Source organism: Salvelinus alpinus, chromosome 24 (genome assembly GCF_045679555.1).
Source record: "Salvelinus alpinus chromosome 24, SLU_Salpinus.1, whole genome shotgun sequence".
Lineage (NCBI taxonomy): Eukaryota > Metazoa > Chordata > Actinopteri > Salmoniformes > Salmonidae > Salvelinus > Salvelinus alpinus.
Window position 1 is genome coordinate 16,996,755 of NC_092109.1, and position 22,211 is coordinate 17,018,965.

Sequence of the window (22,211 nt, forward strand, 5' to 3'; positions counted from 1 at the left end):
TAGGCTGTCTCATCGTCGTCAGTGATCATCCAATCAGGTGGCGGATGTGTAGTTGCCTACCCTCACCACCTACTGGCAGACCGTCAGGAAGTCCAGAATCTAGTTGCAGAGGGAGTCGTTCAGTCCCAGAGTCCCGAGCTTAGTGATGAGCTATGAGGGCAATATGGTGTTAAACGCTGAGCTGTAGTCAATGAACAGCATTATAACATAGGTGTTCCTCTTATACTGGTAGAAAAGGGCAGTGGGGAGTGTAATATAGATTGTGTTATCTGTGGATCTGTTGGGGCGGTATGCGAATTGAAGTGGGTCCAGGGTGTTTGGGATGATTGTGTTGATGTGAACCATGACCAGCCTTTCAAAGCATTTCATGGCTACAGATGTGAGTGCTATGGGGTGATAGTCATTGAGACAGATTACCTTGATGTTCTGAGAGAGAGCGAGAGCGATCACTTGTGGTGAGAGAGAGAGAGAGAGAGAGAGAGAGAGAGAGAGAGAACGTGTGTATACAGGTGTTTCTCTCTGTGTGTTGTAAACATTGACTTAGTACTTTAAAATGAGAGACTACCTCGACATGAAGATACTGCTGGAGACAGAGGAGAGAAGAGTAGTCTTGTAGCCTTGAGCCATAATGTGTTTGCTCTCTAATCAGCTCCTACTGACAGAGATTAACCCTATTTTGAATCAGATGCACAGTGACAGTAGCTCATAATTGTAAGTGTGTGGATACAAAACAACAATGCAATGCATTTGATACAATATGAACAGTGTGCGGTGGGTTATAGACAGAGTCCCCACACACTATGATCTATTTTTCTCTGGGCCTGTGTTCTGGGAACTGGACAGAGCGTCCGGAGCAGATGCAGTGCCACAGGCTAAATTAAAGGATTGGGATGATGATGAGGATGGAGGAAAACAGCCAGAGATGTCAGTGTGAATTAGTCACTGGGAGTGTTGAGGGCTCTCTCTATTCTGCTCTGTCCACCCTCCACCCAAACGGCTGGCACGCAAATATGGATTTTAGACACACAGACACTGTCTGTCTGTTTGTGTGTTTCTACAGCACGGCTCCTTGCTGGAAATGAATGCTTTTCTGCTTCATTTGCACCCTGGTCTTCTACTGTTTTTTAACCATGTTGCTCCATTTGTCTTCATTTGTTAATCCTTTGTGGAGTGGGTTTTAAAGTATTTTATTGGCAGTGTTTGATTTAGATTTTTTTTACAGCAGGTTTGAAGTGTCCATAGAATGTTCAACAACAGCATACAGTCTGTACACATCAATGGGATGAAGGAGCAATTTCCATCCCTTCCAGAGGCTAGGAATAGAGGGCTGTGCTACAGGTCGTGTGACGAGGGTGAAGCTGTGAATCTCTGACTCATAGGAGGAGTTGTTGGAGGATACTTCACTGCCTGCAACTGTACCCAGTCATGCCCATAAGAGGGGGGTCAGAACAGGAACATTCTCTCTCTCAGTCTATCTCCCTCCTTCCCTGTCTTCTCTTCTCGCCCCCCTCTATTCTCGCTGTGTGTGACAGACAGGGGTGTTGACTCTAAGGCCTTGTCTAGACCTCTTAGGGCTAAGGTACAAAGTGGAGCTGTCACCTGAAGTACACTGACATCAGGATTATCCCTATAGGGAGAGGAGTCTCCAGAGCTACCGTACAGTGTACAGTACAGTACACCGCAGGAAGAGGGTGGGGAGAATGTGTTGCACCTCTGTTTCTCCATGTTGTCATCGACACCTTACCACCTACACACACACAAATGCGTGCACACACACACACACACTTACTCACAGTGGCAGTCTGCTGTTTATTGAGTCCCTCCATATGTGCAGACAATTTGTCTATAGGGAGCCTGCTGAGGCTTTATCCTCCCCACAAATCCTCCATCCACCCTGGGTCTAGAGTTGGCATCTACCCTCACAGCTCTCTCTCTCTGTGTGTTCAGGACTTAAGCCTGTTACATAATTGTATTAAAGCAAGAGTCACTTCACACCTCTTTCACTGTGTGAGATTTGGCATAAACGTCCCCAGATCTGTCAGAGGGAAGACCTCCGCCTCTCAACATCTTTGTCCAAAATGGTACCCTATTCCCTATGTAGTGCACTACTTTGACCAGGGCCCATAGGGTGCTGATTATCTGCTGGGTCATTGGAGATCTCAGGGTGGCACTGTTAATGGTGTTGGTCACACACCAAATGGAAGGTGACGTGTGCAGCGGTGTATTCTGTTGTCTAGATAACAACGGGATGTTGTGACCTGGATACGACAACCTGAGATGAATGTCTATGTGTTGTATAACAGTACACGTTTGCAGATGGAGTAAACGTACAAAATGCATTGTAGCCTATTGCTGTGCTGTACACACTATTACTTTATGATTTAATACACCGATATTACCATTGAATGTACTGTCGCATTTAGACTGATTCTCTCTTTCTCCCCACCCTCTTTCTCTCTCTCCTGCCTATATTCTTCCCTCTCTCTATCCCTCTGCAGAAAACTAAGCTCCAGGATGCATTGCAGGAGAAAAATCGCCTGAACCTTGAGTTGTCCAGCCACAGCCTGAAGGTATCCAAGTATGACCAGGTAGGTAAGACTCTCAGTATGCATCCCAAATGGCACTCTATTCCCTACATAGTGCACTACTTTTGACCAGGGCCCATAGGGCTCAACAGCACAGCGCGAAAATCTCTTGATCAATGGGCATACAGTTGAAGTCGGAAGTTTACATACACCTTAGCCAAATACATTTATACTCAGTTTTTCACAATTCCTGACATTTAATCCTAGTAAAAATCCCCTGTCTTAGGTCAGCTAGGATCACCACTTTATTTTAAAATTGAAATGAAATGTCAGAATAATAGTAGAGAGAATGATTCATTTCAGCTTTTATTTCTTTCATCACATTCCCAGTGGGTCAGAAGTTTACATACACTCAATTAGTATTTGGTAGCATTGCCTTTCAATTGTTTAACTTGGGTCAAACATTTTGGGTAGCCTTCCACAAGCTTCCCACAATAAGTTGGGTGAATTTTGTCCCACACCTCCTGACAGAGCTGGTGTAAATGAGTCAGGTTTGTAGGCCTCCTTGCTCGCAAACTCTTTTTCAGTTCAGCCCACACATTTTCTATGGGATTGAGGTCATGGCTTTGTGATGGCCAATTCCTTGACTTTGTTGTCCTTAAGCCATTTTGCCACAGCTTTGGAACTATGCTTGGGGTCATTGTCCATTTGGAAGACCCATTTGCGACCAAGCTTTAACTTCCTGACTGATGTCTTGAGATGTTGCTTCAATACATCCACATAATTTTCCTACCTCATGATGCCATCTATTTTGTGAAGTGCACCAGTCCCTCCTGCAGCAAAGCACCCCCACAACATGATGCTGCCACCCCCGTGCTTCACGGTTGGGATGATGTTCTTCGGGCTTGCAAGCCTCCCCCTTTTTCCTCCAAACATAATGATGGTCATTATGGCCAAAAAGTTATATTTTTGTTTCATCAGACCAGAGGACATTTCTACAAAAAGTACGATCTTTGTCCCCATGTGCAGTTGCAAACCGTAGTCTGGCTTTTTTATGTTTGTTTTGGAGCAGTGGCTTCTTCCTTGCTGAGCGGCTTTTCAGGTTATGTCGATATAGGACTTGTTTTACTGTGGATATATATACTTTCATACCTGTTTCCTCCAGCATCTTCACAAGGTCCTTTGCTGTTGTTCTGGGAGTGACTTGCACCAAAGTACGTTCATCTCTAGGAGACAGAACGCGTCTCCTTCCTGATCGGTATGACGGCTGTGTGTTGTTTATACTTGCGTACTATTGTTTGTACAGATGAACGTGGCACCTTCAGGCGTTTGGAAATTGCCAAACCAGACTTGTGGAGGTCTACAATTTTTTTCTGAGGTCTTGGCTAATTTCTTTTGATTTTGCCATGATGTCAAGCAAAGAGGCACTGAGTTTGAAGGTATGCCTTGAAATACATCCACAGGTACAACTCCAATTGACTCAAATTATGTCAATTAGCCTAGCAGAAGCTTCTAAAGCCATGACATAATTTTCTGGAATTTCCCAAGCTGTTTAAAGGCACAGTCAACTTAGTGTATCTAAACTTCTGACCCACTGGAATTGTGATACACTGAGTTGTAAGTGAAATAATCTGTCTGTAAACAATTGTTGGAAAAATTACCATTGTCATGCACAAAGTAGATGTCCTAACCGACTTGCCAAAACTATAGTTTGTTAACAAGACATTTGTGGAGTGGTTGAAAAATGAGTTTTAATGACTCCAACCCAAGTGTATGTAAACTTCTGACTTCAACTGTATATCATATTGACCTATCAGGGCCACAGGGCCCCAGGGGTAACCCTCACAGATGGGGCTCTGCATTTTACTAACTAATAGAATCTGGGATCCATCTCTAATAGATTGATAGCCACTGAAAGCACCTTGCACAATTTCACTGCCTGTCTCCATGGAGAGATGATGCTTGTCGTGGTTCAATGGAATCGTACACATTAGGTGAGGAGTGTACCATGGATTGTGTACCATGGAAGCTGGGATATCTGTTAGCCGTAACATAATGTGTTAGCCAGTGATAGATGATATTCACAGCAGCATGGAACAGATAGGCTACCGTATGGATGTTGTAGAGTTTTGTAGTTGAAGTGCATTGCCGATGGAGGTGGAGAGACCATGCTCATAGCACATAGCCCAGTCATGATGATCAATGCCCACACTTGGCTCTACTACTATCTCTAACACTGTGATCTGGGACACAAAAACCAGGACACCACAATGTGTATGGTTACTATACATGAACACAATAATATGATTATTGTGGATAGTCAGATTAATATAATAGTTTAAAATAATGGCGTTTTGCAAAAATAAGGATTTCCATAATAATCATTTTGCATGGACACATTTGAAATCAGGCTACCTGATGGGACTTACACTGAACAAAAATATAAATGAAACATAAAGTAAAGTGTTGGTCCCATGTTTCATGAGCTAAAATAAAAGATCCCAGAAATGTTCCATACACACAAAGGGTTATTTCTCTCAAGTTTTGTCCACAGATTTTTTTACATCCCTGTTTGTGAGCATTTCTCCTTTGCCAAGATAATCCATCCACCTGACAGGTGTGGCTTATCAAGAAGCTGATTAAACAGCGTGATCATTACACAGATGCACCTTGTGCTGGGGACAATAAACGGCCACAATAAAATGTGCAATTTTCTCACACAACACAATGCCACAGATGTCTCAAGTTTTTAGGAAGCGTGCAATTGTCATGATGACTGAAGGAATGTCCACCAGAGTTGCTGCCAAATAATTCAATGTTTAGAATTTTGCAGTACATTCAACCAGCCTCACAACCGCAGAGCAACTGAAACCACGCCAGCCCAGGACCTCCAGATCCATCTTCTACACCTGCAGGATCATCTGAGACCAGCCACCCAGACAGCTGATCAAACTGGGGGTTTGCACAACCAAAGAATTTCTGAACAAACTGTCAGAAACCTTCTCAGGGAAGCTCATCTGCACGCTCGTCGTCGCCACCAGGGAGTTGACCTGACTGCAGTTCGGCGTCGTAACCGACTTCAGTGGGCAAATGCTCACCTTCGATGCCCACTGGCACCCTGGAGAAGTGTGCTCTTCACGGATGAATCCCGGTTTAACAGTACCGGGCAGATGGCAGACAGCGTGTATGGCGTTGTGTGGGTGGGTGGTTTGTTCATGTCAACGTTGTGAACAGAGTGTACCATATGATATGGGTAGGCATTAAGCTACAGACAATCAACACAATTGCATTTTATCAATGGCAATTTGAATACACAGAGATACCGTGACGAGATCCTGAGGCCCATATCATGTTTCAGCGTGATAATGCACGGCCCTGTGTCACAAGGATCTGTACACAATTCCTGGAAGCTGAAAATGGCTCAGTTCATCCATGGCCTGCATACTCACCAGACATGTCGCCCATTGAGCAGTTTGGGATGCTCTGGTACGACGTGTACGACAGCGTGTTCCTGTTCCCGCCAATATCCAGGTGGGAGAACTTTCCACAGGCCACAATCAACAGCCTGATGAAGGAGATTTGAATGAGATTTGTTGTGCTGCATGAGGCAAATGTTGGTTTTCTAATCCACACCCCTACCTTTTTTTTAAAGGTATCTGTGACCAACAGATGCATATCTGTATTCCCAGTCATGTGAAATCCATAGATTAGGGCCTAATTATTTCATTTCAGTTGACTGATTTCATTATATGAACTTTAACTCAGTAAAATCTTTAAAATTGTTGCATGTTGCGTTTTATATTTTTGTTAAGTATAAATAAATGCAGAAAATCGGCAATCAAAATAAATGTTCTACCACAGCGACCATGTTATTTTTGCGATGCCTATTTCATTCTGAGTTCGGATATATAATGTTTGTATGTGAACACTATTTCTAACATGCATACAGTACTTTCAGTCTTTCTGAAATCTCTTCACTCTCGTGTAAGAGGGAGGCTTGCGCTACCCGATGCTGGCACATGTGCAGATCAAATACACAGCTAGAACGCCGATTAAGCTGTTTACATGTCCTAATAATTCAAAAGATTGCTCAGAAAGCCAGGTTTTAATTGCCGTATGCTTACTTCGATTTTGATCTTACGCCAATTAAGATAAGCAGAGTAAAGTGTTTACATGACTATTGCGATGTATGGCCTTACTGCTATAATCAATTTAATATTGAATTATTAGTGTGCATGTAAATGTACTCGATGACACAAACATCGAGAGCACCACTCCCCAGCCTCTCAGTGTGTCTATATCTATCTCATTCCTGTCTGGCAGACACGCACGCAGACACGCAGGCACGCAGACACGCAGACACGCACACACACACACACACACACACACACACACACACACACACACACACACACACACACACACACACACACACACACACATACACACACACACACACACACACACACATACACAGACTGACAGTCATTCACTCACAGACTGACTGTAAGTGAGTGGGTGAGTGAGTAAATGACTGACTGACTGTGAGTGAGTAAATGACTGACTGACTGTGAGTGAGTAAATGACTGACTGACTGTGAGTGAGTAAATGACTGACTGACTGTGAGTGAATGACTGACTGACTGTGAGTGAATGACTGACTGACTGTGAGTGAATGACTGACTGACTGTGAGTGAATGACTGACTGACTGTGAGTGAATGACTGAGTGACTGACTGTGAGTGAATGACTGAGTGACTGACTGTGAGTGAATGACTGACTGACTGTGAGTGAATGACTGACTGACTGTGAGTGAATGACTGACTGACTGTGAGTGAATGACTGAGTGACTGACTGTGAGTGAATGACCGTCTGTGGAGGGAGGCGGCTAGCGCTAATAGTCTCACTTACAGAGGACCAGTTTTAACACGTGTCAAGGGAACAACTTGGCTCTTGGCTCTGTCCTATTGCCCCAACCAGCTCCTCGCGCACGCCACCCCCAACATAAAGGAGCTGTCTTTCTCCGCCGGCCAAGACGGGTCTTTGAGATGAAAGACGGGAGGTACCAGAGCCCAAGCCTAGGTCTGATGCTACTTCCTGAGGAGGCATGCTTAGCGTTATCATCAGAGGCAGTAATCACAGGAGCAGTTAGCGTTACTGCTGGGCGCTAGCCAAGGTGCTCTCTCTCTCTGGGTATTAATGAGATTGTGGAGACTCAGTAAATAACGCGCCTCTGTCTAACCCCCGCATCAAAGGGCCGATTTCTCAAAGCGGACGATGTGAGATCGATGGGAGGTGTGAGTGGAGCGGTCTTCCTGTATCAGAGGGAGGGGATGCAGCGAGGGGGACAGAGAGCCCCAGGTGGACGACAGGAAAGGGGGAGAGTGAACGAAGGGGGAGAGTGCTGAGAGGAACTTGTCAGGACTGTCTGATCGATGGGAGGGAAGGCGAGGGACTAGTTGCTGTGGGTGATTTAAGCCAGTCAGTTTGGTCTTTGTCATTATCATTTTCTCTTTATGGTCAACCCCCTCATGATCCCCAGATGAACTTTAACTGACCCCTGTGTCGAGAAAGGATTGTATCACATCTAAGTGGAGTTGTCAGAATACTGGAATTATGGGGAGATATACAGTAGATTTGATTTTATATCAGAACAGAATATCTTGTCACAAACTTTACCCACAACCAAGAATGATTATAGATTAATATGTTTGAGGGTCTGGCTGAAATCATTTGTTTCAGCGTACAAGTACAACATTATGAATAACTTGTGTGGTGCAATTTCATGGGGTCTGCAAATTACCTTGAATGAGCTAATCTGTTGTGGTAATTAATTAGTGACTTAAGGGGTTGGAAAGCGGTGAGGAATGATTCTGTTCAGATGCAGCCTAACTCCAGAGAACCCAACTGAACTCACCTTCAAGGCATTCAGATTGATGATGAAATGAAGCTACCGATTTTGAGTCAGCAGCTACCTTTCATAGTCACTATGGAAATAGGCTGATTAACTTTACTTCAGTTTGTGAACTCTCCCCCCACCCCGCCCCCCACCCCCATGAAACTCTGATTCATGTAATGGTGTAAGACCAATCTTCATCAATTTTGCATGCCTCTGTTACTTCTGAAATTAATGGATATGAATGAAAAAGAAGGATAAATTGTTAGAATAGAAGAAGAATTGGTTTTCTACTATTTTTTCTTCCCTCACTCCAAATGCATATACTGTATATTTAATCTCTCTGACTCACTCTTCCCCTGACTTGATTTCTCTCTTTCCTTATTTTATTTTTCTCTAGGTAAGGTCAGAATATGAGCAACTTAGACACACCTATAGCACTGTGAGTCAGGAGAGAGACTTGGCTCAAGAGGAGAGGAAACAGCTCCAAGGCAAACTGGAGAACCTCGAGCAGGTCCTCAAGGTGAGAATCCATCTGCCTGTCCATCCATTCAAACATCTATCAATCCATCCTAGCTCTCCTAAATTCACTGCTACTGTTCCTCCAACTCAGCCAATCATGAGATATGGACTAAACATCAGCGGCACGGTTCTATAAGGCCTTTGCAATCTGATTGGTTTAGGTTAACGTAAGGCCAGATCACTTGAACCTTTTGTGAAAGTCTGATTGGACAAATGCATCTATCTACAAAGTCTGTCCTTCGAGTTATAGAATACATATTGTTTTTACAATAAAAGCTTGGAAGAAATTGGTGTAAGTCATAAGCTTTGTCATCTGTTTTGCAGGACACACTTTTTCATTAGACTCTTATTTGCCAATATCAATCAGCAGTAGTCTCATAGCAGTGTGAAAATGCTCTCATTACAAATCACTGCTTCCCTCCATTCCATATTGATTGTATGTTTGTAAGGAGTGGATATGTTTGAGGGAAAAATGTACCCATCAAGAGGAAATTGACTCCTGCTCCTGAAAAATGAAAGAAGTGTGTGTTGCTTTCTCATTGCCTATTGATTTGTACAGATGGGTAGATTGCATGTTGGAAAACATTATGGAGAGAGATGGCGAATGCAGAGAAAGACTGAAAATGGAGAAAGAAGATTTCCCAAAGTGGAGCATTCTCCTTCGTTTCCAGTCTGCTCAATGTTTCAGGGATAATGACGATGACTATACCAATGACTGCGATTATGAAAATCTGTAGGCTATTGTCTGATCGGTGTGTAGGAGAGCAAGAGGACAGTTCATTCTGGAGCTTTTGAATGACCACCACCACATCTGATAGAGTGTGAGCCTAGCAGATCAAATCAAATGTTTTGTTCACATACACATGTTTAGCAGATGATATTGCGGGTGTAGCGTAATGCATGTGTTTCTAGCTCCGAAAGTGCAGTAATATCTTACAAGTCTAACAATTTCACAACAATACACACAATAGACACCATTTCTAAAGTAAAGGAATGGAATTAAGAATATATAAATATTTGGATGAGCAATGTCGGAGCGGCATAGACTAAAATACAGTAGAATAGAATAGAATACAGTATATACATATGAGATGAGTAATGCAAAATATGTAAACATTGTTAAAGTGACTAATGTTCCATTATTAAAGCGGCCAGTGATTTCAAGTCTATGTATATAGGGCAGCAGCCACTACGGAGCTAGTGATGGCTATTTAACCATCTGATGGCCTTGAGAGAGAAGCTGTCTCTCGGTCCCAGCTTTGATGCACCTGTACTGACCTCGCCTTCTGGATGATAGCGGGGTGAACAGGCAGTGGCTCGGGTGGTTGTTGTCCTTGATGATCTTTTTGGCCTTCCTGTGACATCCGGTGCTGTAGCTGTCCTGGAGGGAAGGTAGTTTGCCCCCGGTGATGCGTTGGGCAGACTGCACCACCGTCTGGAGAGCCCTGCGGTTGCGGGCAGTGCAGTTGCCATACCAGGTGGTGATACAGCCCGACAGGATGCTCGAATTGTGCATCTCTAAAGGTTTGTGAGGGTTTTAGGTGCCAAGACACATTTCTTCAGCCTCCTGAGGTTGAAGAGGCACTGTTGTGCCTTCTTCACCACACTGTCTGTGTGGGTGGACCATTTCAGTTTGTCAGTGATGTGTATGCCGAGGAACTTAAAGCTTTCCACCTTCTCCACTCTCGTTGATGTGGATAGGGGGGGTGCTCCCTGTTTCCTTAAGTCAACGATCAGCTCCTTTGTTTTGTTTACGTTGAGTGAGAGGTTATTTCCCTGGCACCACGCTCCCAGGGCCCTAACCTCCTCTCTGTAGGCTGTCTTGTCATTGTTGGTAATCAGGCCTACTACTGTTGTGTCGTCTGCAAACTTGATGATTCAGTTGGAAGCATGCATGGCCACGCAGTCATGGGTGAACAGGGATTCCAGGAGGAGGCTGAGCACGCACCCTTGTGGGGCCCCGGTGCTGAGGATCAGTGAAGTGGAGGTCTTGTTGCCTACCTTCACCACCTGGGGGTGGCATGTCAAGAAGACCAGGACCGAGTTGCACAGGGCGGGGTTCAGACCCAGGGCCCCAAGCTTAATGATGAGCTTGGAGGGTACTATGATGTTAAATGCTGAGCTATAGTCAATGAACAGCTTTCTTACATAGGTATTCCTCTTGTCCAGGTGGGATAGGGCAGTGTGCAGTGCGATGGCAATTGCGTCGTCTGTGGATCTATTGGGGCGGTAAGCAAATTGAAGTGGGTCTAGGGTGTCAGGTAAGGTAGAGGTGATATGATCCTTGACTAGTCTCTAACAGCACTTCATAAGACAGAAGTGAGGCGATAGTCATTTAGTTCAGTTACCTTTGCTTTCTTAGGAATAGGAACAATGGTGGACATCTTGAAGTATGTGGGGACAGCGGACTGGATTAAGGAGAGATTGAATATGTCCATAAACACTCCAGCCAGCTGGTCTGCGCATGCTCTGAGGACGCGCTAGGGATGCCGTCTGGCCCGGCAGCCTTGCGAGTGTTAACACTCTTAAGTGTCTTACTCAAGTCGGCCACAGAGAAGGAGAGCCCAGTCTTTCATAGCTTGCAGTGTCGGTGGCACTGTGTTATCCTCAAAGCGGGCGAAGAAGGTGTTTAGCTTATCCGGAAGCAAGACGTCGACAACGTGGCTGGTTTTCCCTTTGTAGTCCGTGATTGTCTGTAGACCCTGTCACATACGTCTTGTGTCTGAGCCATTGAATTGCGACTCCACTTTGTCTCTGTACTGACATTTTGCATGTTTGATTATTTTACGGCGGGAATAACTACACTGTTTGTATCCGGCCATATTCCCAGTCACCTTGCCATGGTTAAATGCGGTGGTTCGCACTTTCAGTTTTGCGTGAATGCTACCATCTATCCACGGTTTCTGGTTTGGGTAGGTTTTAATAGTCACAGTGGTACAACATCTCCTATACATTTCCTGATAAACTCAGTCACCGTACCGTGTATTCGACAATGTTATTCTCAGAAGCTACCTGGAACATATCCCAGTCCGCGTGATCAAAACAATCTTGAAGCATGGGTTCTGATTGTTCAGACCAGCGTTGAATAGTCCGTAGCACGGGTACTTCCTGTTTGAGTTTCTGCCTATAGGAAGGGAGGAGCAACATGGAGTCATGATCAGATTTGCCGAAGGGAGGGCGGGGGAGGGCCTTGTAGGCATTTCGAAAAGCTGAGTAGCAGTGGTCCAATGTTTTCTCAGAGCGAGTGCTACAGTCAATGTGTTGGTATTACTTTGGTAGCGTTTTCCTCAGATTAGCTTTGTTAAAATCTTCGGGTACTCTAAATGTTGCCTCAGGATATTTGTTTTCCAATTTGCATAGAGTCCAGTGTAGTTATTTGAGGGCCATTGTGGTATCGGCTTGAGGGGGAAAATACACGCCTGTGACTATAACCGAAGAGAATTCTCCTGGGATGTAATACGGTCAGCATTTGATTGTGAGGTATTCTATGTCAGGGGAACAAAAGGACTTGAGTTTCTGTATGTTATCACAATCACACCATGAGTAATTAATCATGAAACATACGCCCCCGCCCTTCTCCTTCCCGGAGAGATCTTTATTCCTGTCTGTGCGATGAATGGACTCAGACTATATATAACGAGAACCATGTTTCCTTGAAGCAGAGTATGTTACAAGCCCTGATGTCTTTCTGGAAGGAGATCCTCGCCCTGAGCTCATCAACTTTATTATCCAGAGACTGAACATTAGCGAGTAATATACTCGGAAGCAGTGGGTGTTGTGCGCGCCTCCTTAGTCGGACTAGAAGTCCACTCTCTTCTCAGCCGGCGGTGTTTTGGATCAGCCTCTGGAATCAGTTCAATTGCCCTGGGGGGTACAAACAAGGGATCCAATTCGGGAAAGTCATATGGTCGTAATGCTGGTAATGCTGGTGAGTTACCACCGCTCTGATATTATTTCCGGGTGTATGTAATAACACAAAAAAATTCTGGGCTAATAATGTAAGAAATAACACATATAAAAACAAAATATTGCATAGTTACTTATGAGCTAGAAGCACTGCTGCCCCAACTTGTCATGGCGCCGACAGAGGTACATGCCCTCCTATGAGAAAAATGCCATTTTGATTGGTGACTATTTTAATGTAATGATTTGATCTGCTAGCGTGAGTGCGGCAGCGAGCTGTCCTGTATGCAGAGCATATGGGTGCCTGGTGGCGAGTTGAGCAGTAGGCTACTTTGAAGTTGCATCTCTCACTGTCAGGGACTGGGAAGGGGGCAATTCGACTGTTTGTTGAGGCAGATGTCAGCAGCAGAAAATCTAGTAAAGACTAGTTAAATAACTGATTTATCTACATTATACAGTGGGGAGAACAAGTATTTGACACACTGCCGATTTTGCATGTTTTCCTACTTACAAAGCATGCAGAGGTCTGTAATTTTTATCATAGGTACACTTCAACTGTGAGAGACGGAATCTAAAACAAAACATCCTGAAAATCACATTGTATGATTTTTAAGTAATTCATTAGCATTTTATTGCATGACATAAGTATTTGATACATCAGAAAAGCAGAACTTAATATTTGGTACAGAAACCTTTGTTTGCAATTACAGAGATCATACGTTTCCTGTAGTTCTTGACCAGGTTTGCACACACTGCAGCAGGGATTTTGGCCACTCCTCCATACAGACCTTCTCCAGATCCTTCAGGTTTCGGGGCTGTCGCTGGGCAATACGGACTTTCAGCTCCCTCCAACGATTTTCTATTGGGTTCAGGTCTGGAGACTGGCTAGGCCACTCCAGCACCTTGAGATGCTTCTTACGGAGCCACTCCTTAGTTGCCCTGGCTGTGTGTTTCGGGTCGTTGTCATGCTGGAAGACCCAGCCATGACCCATCTTCAATGCTCTTACTGAGGGAATGAGGTTGTTGGCCAAGATTTTGCGATACATGGCCCCATCCATCCTCCCCTCAATACGGTGCAGTCGTCCTGTCCCCTTTGCAGAAAAGCATCCCCAAAGAATGATGTTTCCACCTCCATGCTTCACGGTTGGGATGGTGTTCTTGGGGTTGTACTCATCCTTCTTCTTCCTCCAAACACGGCGAGTGAAGTTTAGACCAAAAGCTCTATTTTTGTCTCATCAGACCACATGACCATCTCCCATTCCTCCTCTGGATCATCCAGATGGTCATTGGCAAACTTCAGACGGGCCTGGACATGCGCTGGCTTGAGCAGGGGGACCTTGCGTGCGCTGCAGGATTTTAATCCATGACGACGTAGTGTGTTACTAATGGTTTTCTTTGAGACTGCGGTCCCAGCTCTCTTCAGGTCATTGACCAGGTCCTGCCGTGTAGTTCTGGGCTGATCCCTCACCTTCCTGATGATCATTGATGCCTCACGAGGTGAGATCTTGCATGGAGCCCCAGACCGAGGGTGATTGACCGTCATCTTGAACTTCTTCCATTTTCTAATAATTGCGCCAACAGTTGTTGCCTTCTCACCAAGCTGCTTGCCTATTGTCCTGTAGCCCATCCCAGCCTTGTGCAGGTCTACAATTGTATCCCTGATGTCCTTACACAGCTCTCTGGTCTTGGCCATTGTGGAGAGGTTGGATTCTGTTTGATTGAGTGTGTGGACAGGTGTCTTTTATACAGGTAACGAGTTCAAACAGGTGCAGTTAATACAGGTAATGAGTGAAGAACAGGAGGGCTTCTTAAATAAACAAGTCTGTGAGAGCCGGAATTCTTACTGGTTGGTAGGTGATCAAATACTTATGTCATGCAATAAAATGCAAATTAATTACTTAAAAATCCTACAATGTGATTTCTGGATTTTTGTTTTAGATTCCGTCTCTCACAATTGAAGTGTACCTATGATAAAAATTACAGACCTCTACATGCTTTGTACGTAGGAAAACCTGCAAAATCGGCAGTGTATCTTATGGCAACCTCTTTGGAGGTTGCCATAAGATCGCTACCTTCCCAGAAGAGTGGAGTCTGTTATAGCAGCAAAGGGGGACCAAGTCCATATTAATGCCAATGATTTTGGAATGAGAAGTTCGACGAGCACGTGTCCACATACTTTTGGTCATTCAGCGTACATTAGCAATCAGCTGATGTCTCTGTGAACAGTAGCCTAGTGGTGCTAGCTTGGTTACAGTGCGTGATGACGGAGTGTGCTTTTGCACAGTATTTACGTATATGGTGAAAATAAATTGTTAATTCGACTATAGGAGCAGTAGTAAATTATGAATTTGGGGAGGGAGGTTTCACATTGAGCACTTGCCTCTCACAAAGGAGCCTGGTGACAGTCCCTCAGTCACTGGAGTCCCCAGCAGAGCTTAAGACTATGATTATGCAAAGCAGTGCCTACTTAGCCCAAAGCTAGTAGGGGTATCAAAAAAAAGTGTAATTTCAGAAGCATGAATTTGGTACAATTTGAGATGAACTTTGAGAGATTAGAACATTGAGAGATTCGATATTTTTTCAGGTAACGTTTCCACAGCAGCCACTGCCAGTACTCAATTAGAGTTGCTACTGTGGGTCTCTGGAACACTCTTTAGTCTCTACTCTGGAACACATGCATCTACAGTGTATTGCCAAAAACCACTCAACAATTACAAACATAGACTCTGACCTGTCTAATGAGCCAAGCTGATTAAAGAATACCACAGTACCCAAACACCCTCTCTCTCTCTCTCTCTCTTGCTCTCTCTCTCACACACACACAGTGCAGTAATTAGAATCCATAGCTGCTTTATGTTTTTAAACTCCAAGAAACATCTTATGTCCCTAACTCCAATTCCTACCGGCGGCAGCGGCAGATACAGTCATAATGACTCAGCTAATTTGGGAGTGACTAGATTTGGGTTTTGTGTAGGTGTCTCTGTGTGATGGATCACAGGAATCAGTGAGTCGGACTAGATGTAGTCAATACAGGTAGACAAATGTTATACCCTCTGGATAAAAAATTAGAGCTTTTTATGTATTGTGTCATTTTTATGTATTGTGTAGCTGCTTCGGGTGCTGTAAAAGTGTTTGGACTGTTGTGTGACCATTCTATGATCCATTTGGAGATTTTAAAGGCATAGTTACCTCACTATGACCATGAACTTACTGTGTTGTGACCTGGTCTCCCCAGTATGTAACCACGTATTGAACATGTTGTGATATGTTTGTGGTCTCCCGAGCATATGCCCATGTATTGACTGTGTTGTGACCTGTTCTCCACAGCATATGCGAGAGGCTGCAGAGAGGAGGCAGCAGTTGGAAGAGGAGCATGAGCAGGCCCTGGCTGTCCTCACCACCAAGCAGCAGGAGATTCACCTTCTGCAGAGGGTAAGCCCATAATACCCCACCTCGCCTCCGCCCTAGACTCTAACGACCATGACCACAGTATGACCACAGTGGTCACAAGACAAATCAACATTTATTTGTCACGTGCGCCGCATTCAACTAGTGTATACCTTACAGTGAAATGCTTACTTACAGGCCCTAACCAGCAGTGCAATTTTTAAATATAAAATAGCGTAGTTACCTCACACTCTTATCATGGTAACAGTGTGACAGCCTATAGGGAGGAGGTCAGAAACCTGGCCGGGTGGTGCCAGAATAACAACCTATCCCTCAACGTAACCAAGACTAAGGAGATGATTGTGGACTACAGGAAAAGGAGGACCGAGCACGACCCCATTTTCATCGACGGGGCTGTAGTGGAGCAGGTTGAGAGCTTCAAGTTCCTTGGTGTCCACATCAACAACAAACTAGAATGGTCCAAACACACCAAGACAGTCGTGAAGAGGGCATGACAAAGCCTATTCCCGCTCAGGAAACTAAAAAGATTTGGCATGGGTCCTGAGATCCTCAAAAGGTTCTACAGCTGCAACATCGAGAGCATCCTTACCGGTTGCATCACTGCCTGGTACGGCAATTGCTCGGCCTCCGACCGCAAGGCACTACAGAGGGAAGTGCGTACGGCCCAGTACATCACTGGGGCTCAGATGCCTGCCATCCAGGACCTCTACACCAGGCGGTGTCAGAGGAAGGCCCTAAAAATTGTCAAAGACCCCAGCCACCCCAGTCATAGACTGTTCTCTCTACTACCGCTTGGCAAGCGGTACCGGAGTGCCAAGTCTAGGACAAATAGGCTTCTCAACAGTTTTTACCCCCAAGCCATAAGACTCCTGAACAGGTAATCAAATGGCTACCCGGACTATTTGCATTGTGTGCCCCCCAAACCCCTATTTTCGCTGCTTCTACTCTTCTACTTGACCTCCCGGGTGGCGCAGTGGTCTAGGGCACTGCATCGCAGTGCTAGCTGCGCCACCAGAGTCTCTGGGTTCACACCCAGGCTCTGTCGCAGCCGGCCGCAACCGGGAGGTCCGTGGGGCGACGCACAATTGGCATAGCGTCGTCCGGGTTAGGGAGGGTTTGGCCGGTAGGGATATCCTTGTCTCAGTATGTAAAAATGTAATAAAATGTATGCACTCTACTGTAAGTCGCTCTGGATAAGAGCGTCTGCTAAATAACTAAAAATGTAAAAAAATGTATGTTTATCATATATGCATAGTAGCTTTAACGATACATTCATGTACATACTACCTCAATTGGCCCGACCAACCAGTGCTTCTGCACATTGGCTAACCAGGCTATCTGCATTGTGTCCCGCCACCCACCACCCGCCAACCCCTCTTTTACACTACTGCTACTCTCTGTTCGTCATATATGCATAGTCACTTTAACCATACCTACATGTACATACTACCTCAATTAGCCTGACTAACTGGTGCCTGTATATAGCCTCGCTACTGTTATTTTCAACTGTCTTTTTACTGTTGTTTTATTTCTTTACTTACCTATTGTTCACCTAATTCCTTTTTTGCACTATTGGTTAGAGCCTGTAAGTAAGCAGTTCACTGTAAGGTCTACACCTGTTGTATTCAGCGCACGTGTCAAATAAACTTTGATTTGATTTGATTATGAGAGACAAGTATTGTGCAACTATCATGAAATGATCCCCCCAAACACACCATGAAAAAAACTTTAAAAATTCTACCATTAGTCCTGGTGAGACTGATGAGAAAGTAAAAGGGGTCATATAATCAGTGGTCTCCTGTGATTGTCTGTCTCTATGGGCAGCAATAATCTGAGCCTCTAGAGAGCTGTGTGTATTCCTGTGTGTATGTGTTCTGTTCAGAGAGGAGCCATGACAGGCAATTAGCGCAAACGGCAAACACAGCACAGATCAGACTCCCCTGAGCCTAAACTGAGCACTTCACTTTAGAGAGACGCAGAGAGAATGTGTGTCAGCTTCTGTGTCTGCACGTCTATCCGTGACTATCTGTGCTTCAATCCATGTGTTTGTATGCATCTGCCTCAGCGTGCTCGTTTGAGTCCTTGTCCTTCCTTTTTCTGTTTACTCCTATTTATTGTGCTGTGATTTCATTCAATTAGCAATTGCACAGATATTATCTCATTGGAGTAGAACAGCAATTTGTCCTTATCGATATCAAAGCCCATCTGGATGAAACAGATTGATTTCATGAGGCTATTCTGATGCACCTCAGTTTCAGGTTTTTCTGTTGGAACTCATCGCGCCCCATCTGTTCTCACCCAGTCTCCCCCGGTCCTCAGATAGCCCTCAGCTGTGAGGCATTAACTGCCTTCTCCTCCTCATGCTGTGCAGAGCTGACATCAGTTGTTGTTCAACCCAGACTGTCTATTCTACAGGTAACAACCAAAATAATTGAAACACCAACATAAAGTGTCTTAATAGGGCCTTTCGCCACCACAAGTCAGAACAGCTTCAATGCATCTTGGCATAGATTCTACACGTGTCTGGAACTCTATTGGAGGAATGTGACACCATTCTTCCACGAGAAATTACATCATTTGGTGTTTTGTTGATGGTGCTGGAAAACACTGTCTCCGATTCACTACAGAATCAACCCTCTCAATTGGGTTGCAATCTGGTGACTGAGACGGCCATGGCATATGGTTTACATCGTATTCATGCTCATTAAACCACTCAGTGACCGCTGGTGCCCCGGGGAATGGGGGAGTTCTCATCCTATGGGGGCATAGCCATAGTAGCCAAAATAATGGCCAAAATAATGCAATGGCCTGCCCAGCATTTTTATACATGACCCTAAGCATGATAGGATGTTAATTGCTTTATTAACTCAGGAACCACACCTGTGTGGAAACACCTACTTTCAATATACTGTCTCCATTACTTTGGCAGTTACCTGTATGTCTGCAGTGTACCAAGAGCTATGCCACTTGTATGTTTGATGTAACACTGACAGAGAGATACTGTGCAGTGCTCACTGTGTCACCTGCAGGTCCTACAGTAGTATATGACTGTGTTTCTGTGTATTCTTCAGGCTCAGGTTAAAGCTGAGAAAGAGCATGAGGGAGCGGTCCACCTGTTAGAGGTAAGTGGACATGGAGGTCCGATGGGCAAAATGAGGATGGCTTCGGTGGCTGTTTTCAAAATGTCTGTCAATTGACTGATATGTGGTTTTGTTTGTGTATGCAAGATACATTGATGCATATGAAAAATACCTCCATTGTGTTGTTTGAATTCCACCAAATCCATATTGCCTTTCATGAAAAGCTAGTTTTGAGGTAAGCCTGGTTCATCCCAGGTCATACTCCATACTGTATTTACACTGAACAACGAAAATGTAAACGCAACATGTGAATTGTACCAGACATTTTCCACATGCACAAAAAGCTAATTTCTCAAAAATGTTGTGCACAAATTTGTTGATATCGCTCTTAGTGAGCATGTTTCCATTGCCAAAGATAATCCATCCACCTGACAGGTGCGGTATATCAAGAAGCTGATTAAACGGCATGATCATTACACAGGTGCACCTTGTGCTGGGGACAATAAGAGGCCGCTTTAAAATTTAAAATGTTGTTGCACAACACAATGCCACAGATGTCTTACGTTTTGAGGGAGCTTGCAATTGGCATTCTGACTGCATGAATGTCCACCAGAGCTGTTGCCATTGAACGTTCATTTCTCTACCATAAGCTGCTTCCAACGTTGTGTTAGAAAATTTGGTAGTGCGTCCAACCGGCCTCACAGCCACAGACTACGTGTAACCACGCCAGCCCAGGACTTCCACATCCAGCTTCTTCACCTGTGGGATCTTCTGGAGGGGGGACTCATTCTGATTGACTGGACCTGGCTCCCCAGTGGGTGGGCCTGGCTTCCAAGCTGGTGGGCCTATGCTGTCCCAGGCCCACCCATGGCTCCACCACTGCCCAGTCATGTGAAAGCCATAGATTAGGGCCTAATGAATTTATTTCAATTGACTGATTTCCTTTATGAACTGTAAATCAGTAAAATCTTTGAAATTGTTGCATGTTGCGTTCATATTTTTGTTCAGTATATATACCTTTTTGAGGCTTTCGTTGAGTGGTGATTTTAGCTGTAATGAGAATAGAACACTTTTACAGAGAGTTGGGTCAGCAAAACCTGCTCATAACTCTCTCCTTTACGACTCAGTGAGACCGCTCAACATCACCGTTGCTCAGGCTCAGCTCAGAAGCTCTCATACCAGCCATGGCACTAATGGCTCCTGGAGAAACCTCTTTTACAGAATATATTCAGAGCCCAACTATCCAGATGATGAAATATCTACAGTGTAGAGGAGATGCATTTGGAGGACTGGCACTGTTCACAAAGAACTCCAATAGCATGCTCAGTTACTGCGTTAAAACGAGTTAACCTAGAGAGGAGATGACACTAAGATTATCTAGGGACATGAGTATTATTCCTTTCCATAATTTCTGGTTCTCAACACTGTCTTGGGTATGATTTTGGGTGTTTTTTATTTAATTTTTTATATTTATTGTAAGTTACTTGATATTCCCCATGGGGGAACTCGTTCTTACTTGTTTTGTAATGGTTCTCTTTTCTCATTTATTTACATGATTTTGCATGGATTACTGTATTACGTATGCATTGATCTCATACGGTGTAACAGTTTGATTTGGGTGTTTGTTTTCTTTCATCTTTGTTCAATGTCATTGTGTGTTTCTATGTGTTTCTTTTGTGTCTGAACAGAACCATTTGGACAGAATGCAGGTATTTATGTTTCCTACCCTGAAACATCTAGAATCCCAAATGTTCATCATCTCCATGGTCACATTCGTCCTATAACCTTTAAATAGTCTCAGTGAATCACTTAGGCTCTAATTCACATTAGTGCATATGTTATAAAAGGTATGGTAATTAGGCAATCAAACGTACTAATATTGTATTCAATTGAAGTATTTCAGATGAACAGAGCCCAGTGCTGGTACTGCATCACACTATAGATCCTCTTTTGCCTTAGATCCTCTGTACTCCAGTCCAAGGTTGTGTCCCAATCACACCATATTCCCTATATCCCTCAAACTCAACTCTGGACCTCCAAGCCAGTTCCACTGCATTTTTTTATTGTTCCACTCTAATCAGGGACTGATTTAGACCTGGGACACCAGGTGGTGGCAATTAATGATCAGGTAGAACAGAAAACCAGCAGGCTCCGGACCTCGTAGGATAAGAGTTAATTACCCCTGCCCTATATAGTGCACTACTTATGACCATGATACTAACCTAATTGACAGAGTGAAAAGAAGGAAGCCTGTACATAATAAAAATATTCCAAAACATGCATCCTGATTGCACCAAGGCACTAAAGTAATACTGGAAAAATGTGGCAAAGCAATTAAGGTTTTGTTCTAAATACAAAGTGTTATGCTCGGAGCAAATCCAATACAGCACATTATTGAGTACCACTCTATTTTCAAGCATAGTGGTGGCTGCATCATGTCAAAATTAGTGCACTGTATATTAGTCCACTATACAGTGGCTTGCAAAAGTATTCACCCCCCTTGGCATTATTCCTACAGTATTTTGTTGCCTTACAACCTGGAATTAAAATTGATTTTTTGGGGGTGTTGTATCATTTGATTTACACAACATGCCTACCACTTTGAAGATTCAAGATATTTTTGGGGGTGAAACAAACAAGAAATAAGACAAAAAAATTGAAAACTTGAGCATGCATAACTATTCACCCCCCCAAAGTCAATACTTTGTAGAGCCACCTTTTGTAGCAATTAAGTTGCAATTCGCTTGGGCTATGTCTCTATCTAGCCACTGGGATTTTTGCCCATTCTTTAAGGCAAACTGCTCCAGCTCCTTCAAGTTGGATGGGTGCCGCTGATGTACAGCAATATTTAAGTCATACCACAGATTCTCAATTGGATT

The 22,211-nt window shown here is 44.2% G+C and overlaps 1 protein-coding gene across 2 annotated transcripts in view; it reads left to right on the plus strand.

Moving 5' to 3' along the window:
• LOC139551759 (RIMS-binding protein 2-like) overlaps positions 1-22,211 on the plus strand; it is a 104,958-nt gene that overhangs the window by 56,884 nt on the left and 25,863 nt on the right. Inside the window, exons 6-11 of one of the 2 annotated variants that reach the window (XM_071363072.1) lie at positions 2,499-2,588; positions 8,820-8,942; positions 16,172-16,276; positions 18,572-18,667; positions 19,324-19,374; positions 21,021-21,041. In XM_071363072.1, coding sequence (XP_071219173.1) covers positions 2,499-2,588; positions 8,820-8,942; positions 16,172-16,276; positions 18,572-18,667; positions 19,324-19,374; positions 21,021-21,041 — 486 coding nt within the window. The remainder of the gene's footprint in view (positions 1-2,498; positions 2,589-8,819; positions 8,943-16,171; positions 16,277-18,571; positions 18,668-19,323; positions 19,375-21,020; positions 21,042-22,211) is intronic. The other variant, XM_071363073.1, reaches the window with a different exon arrangement.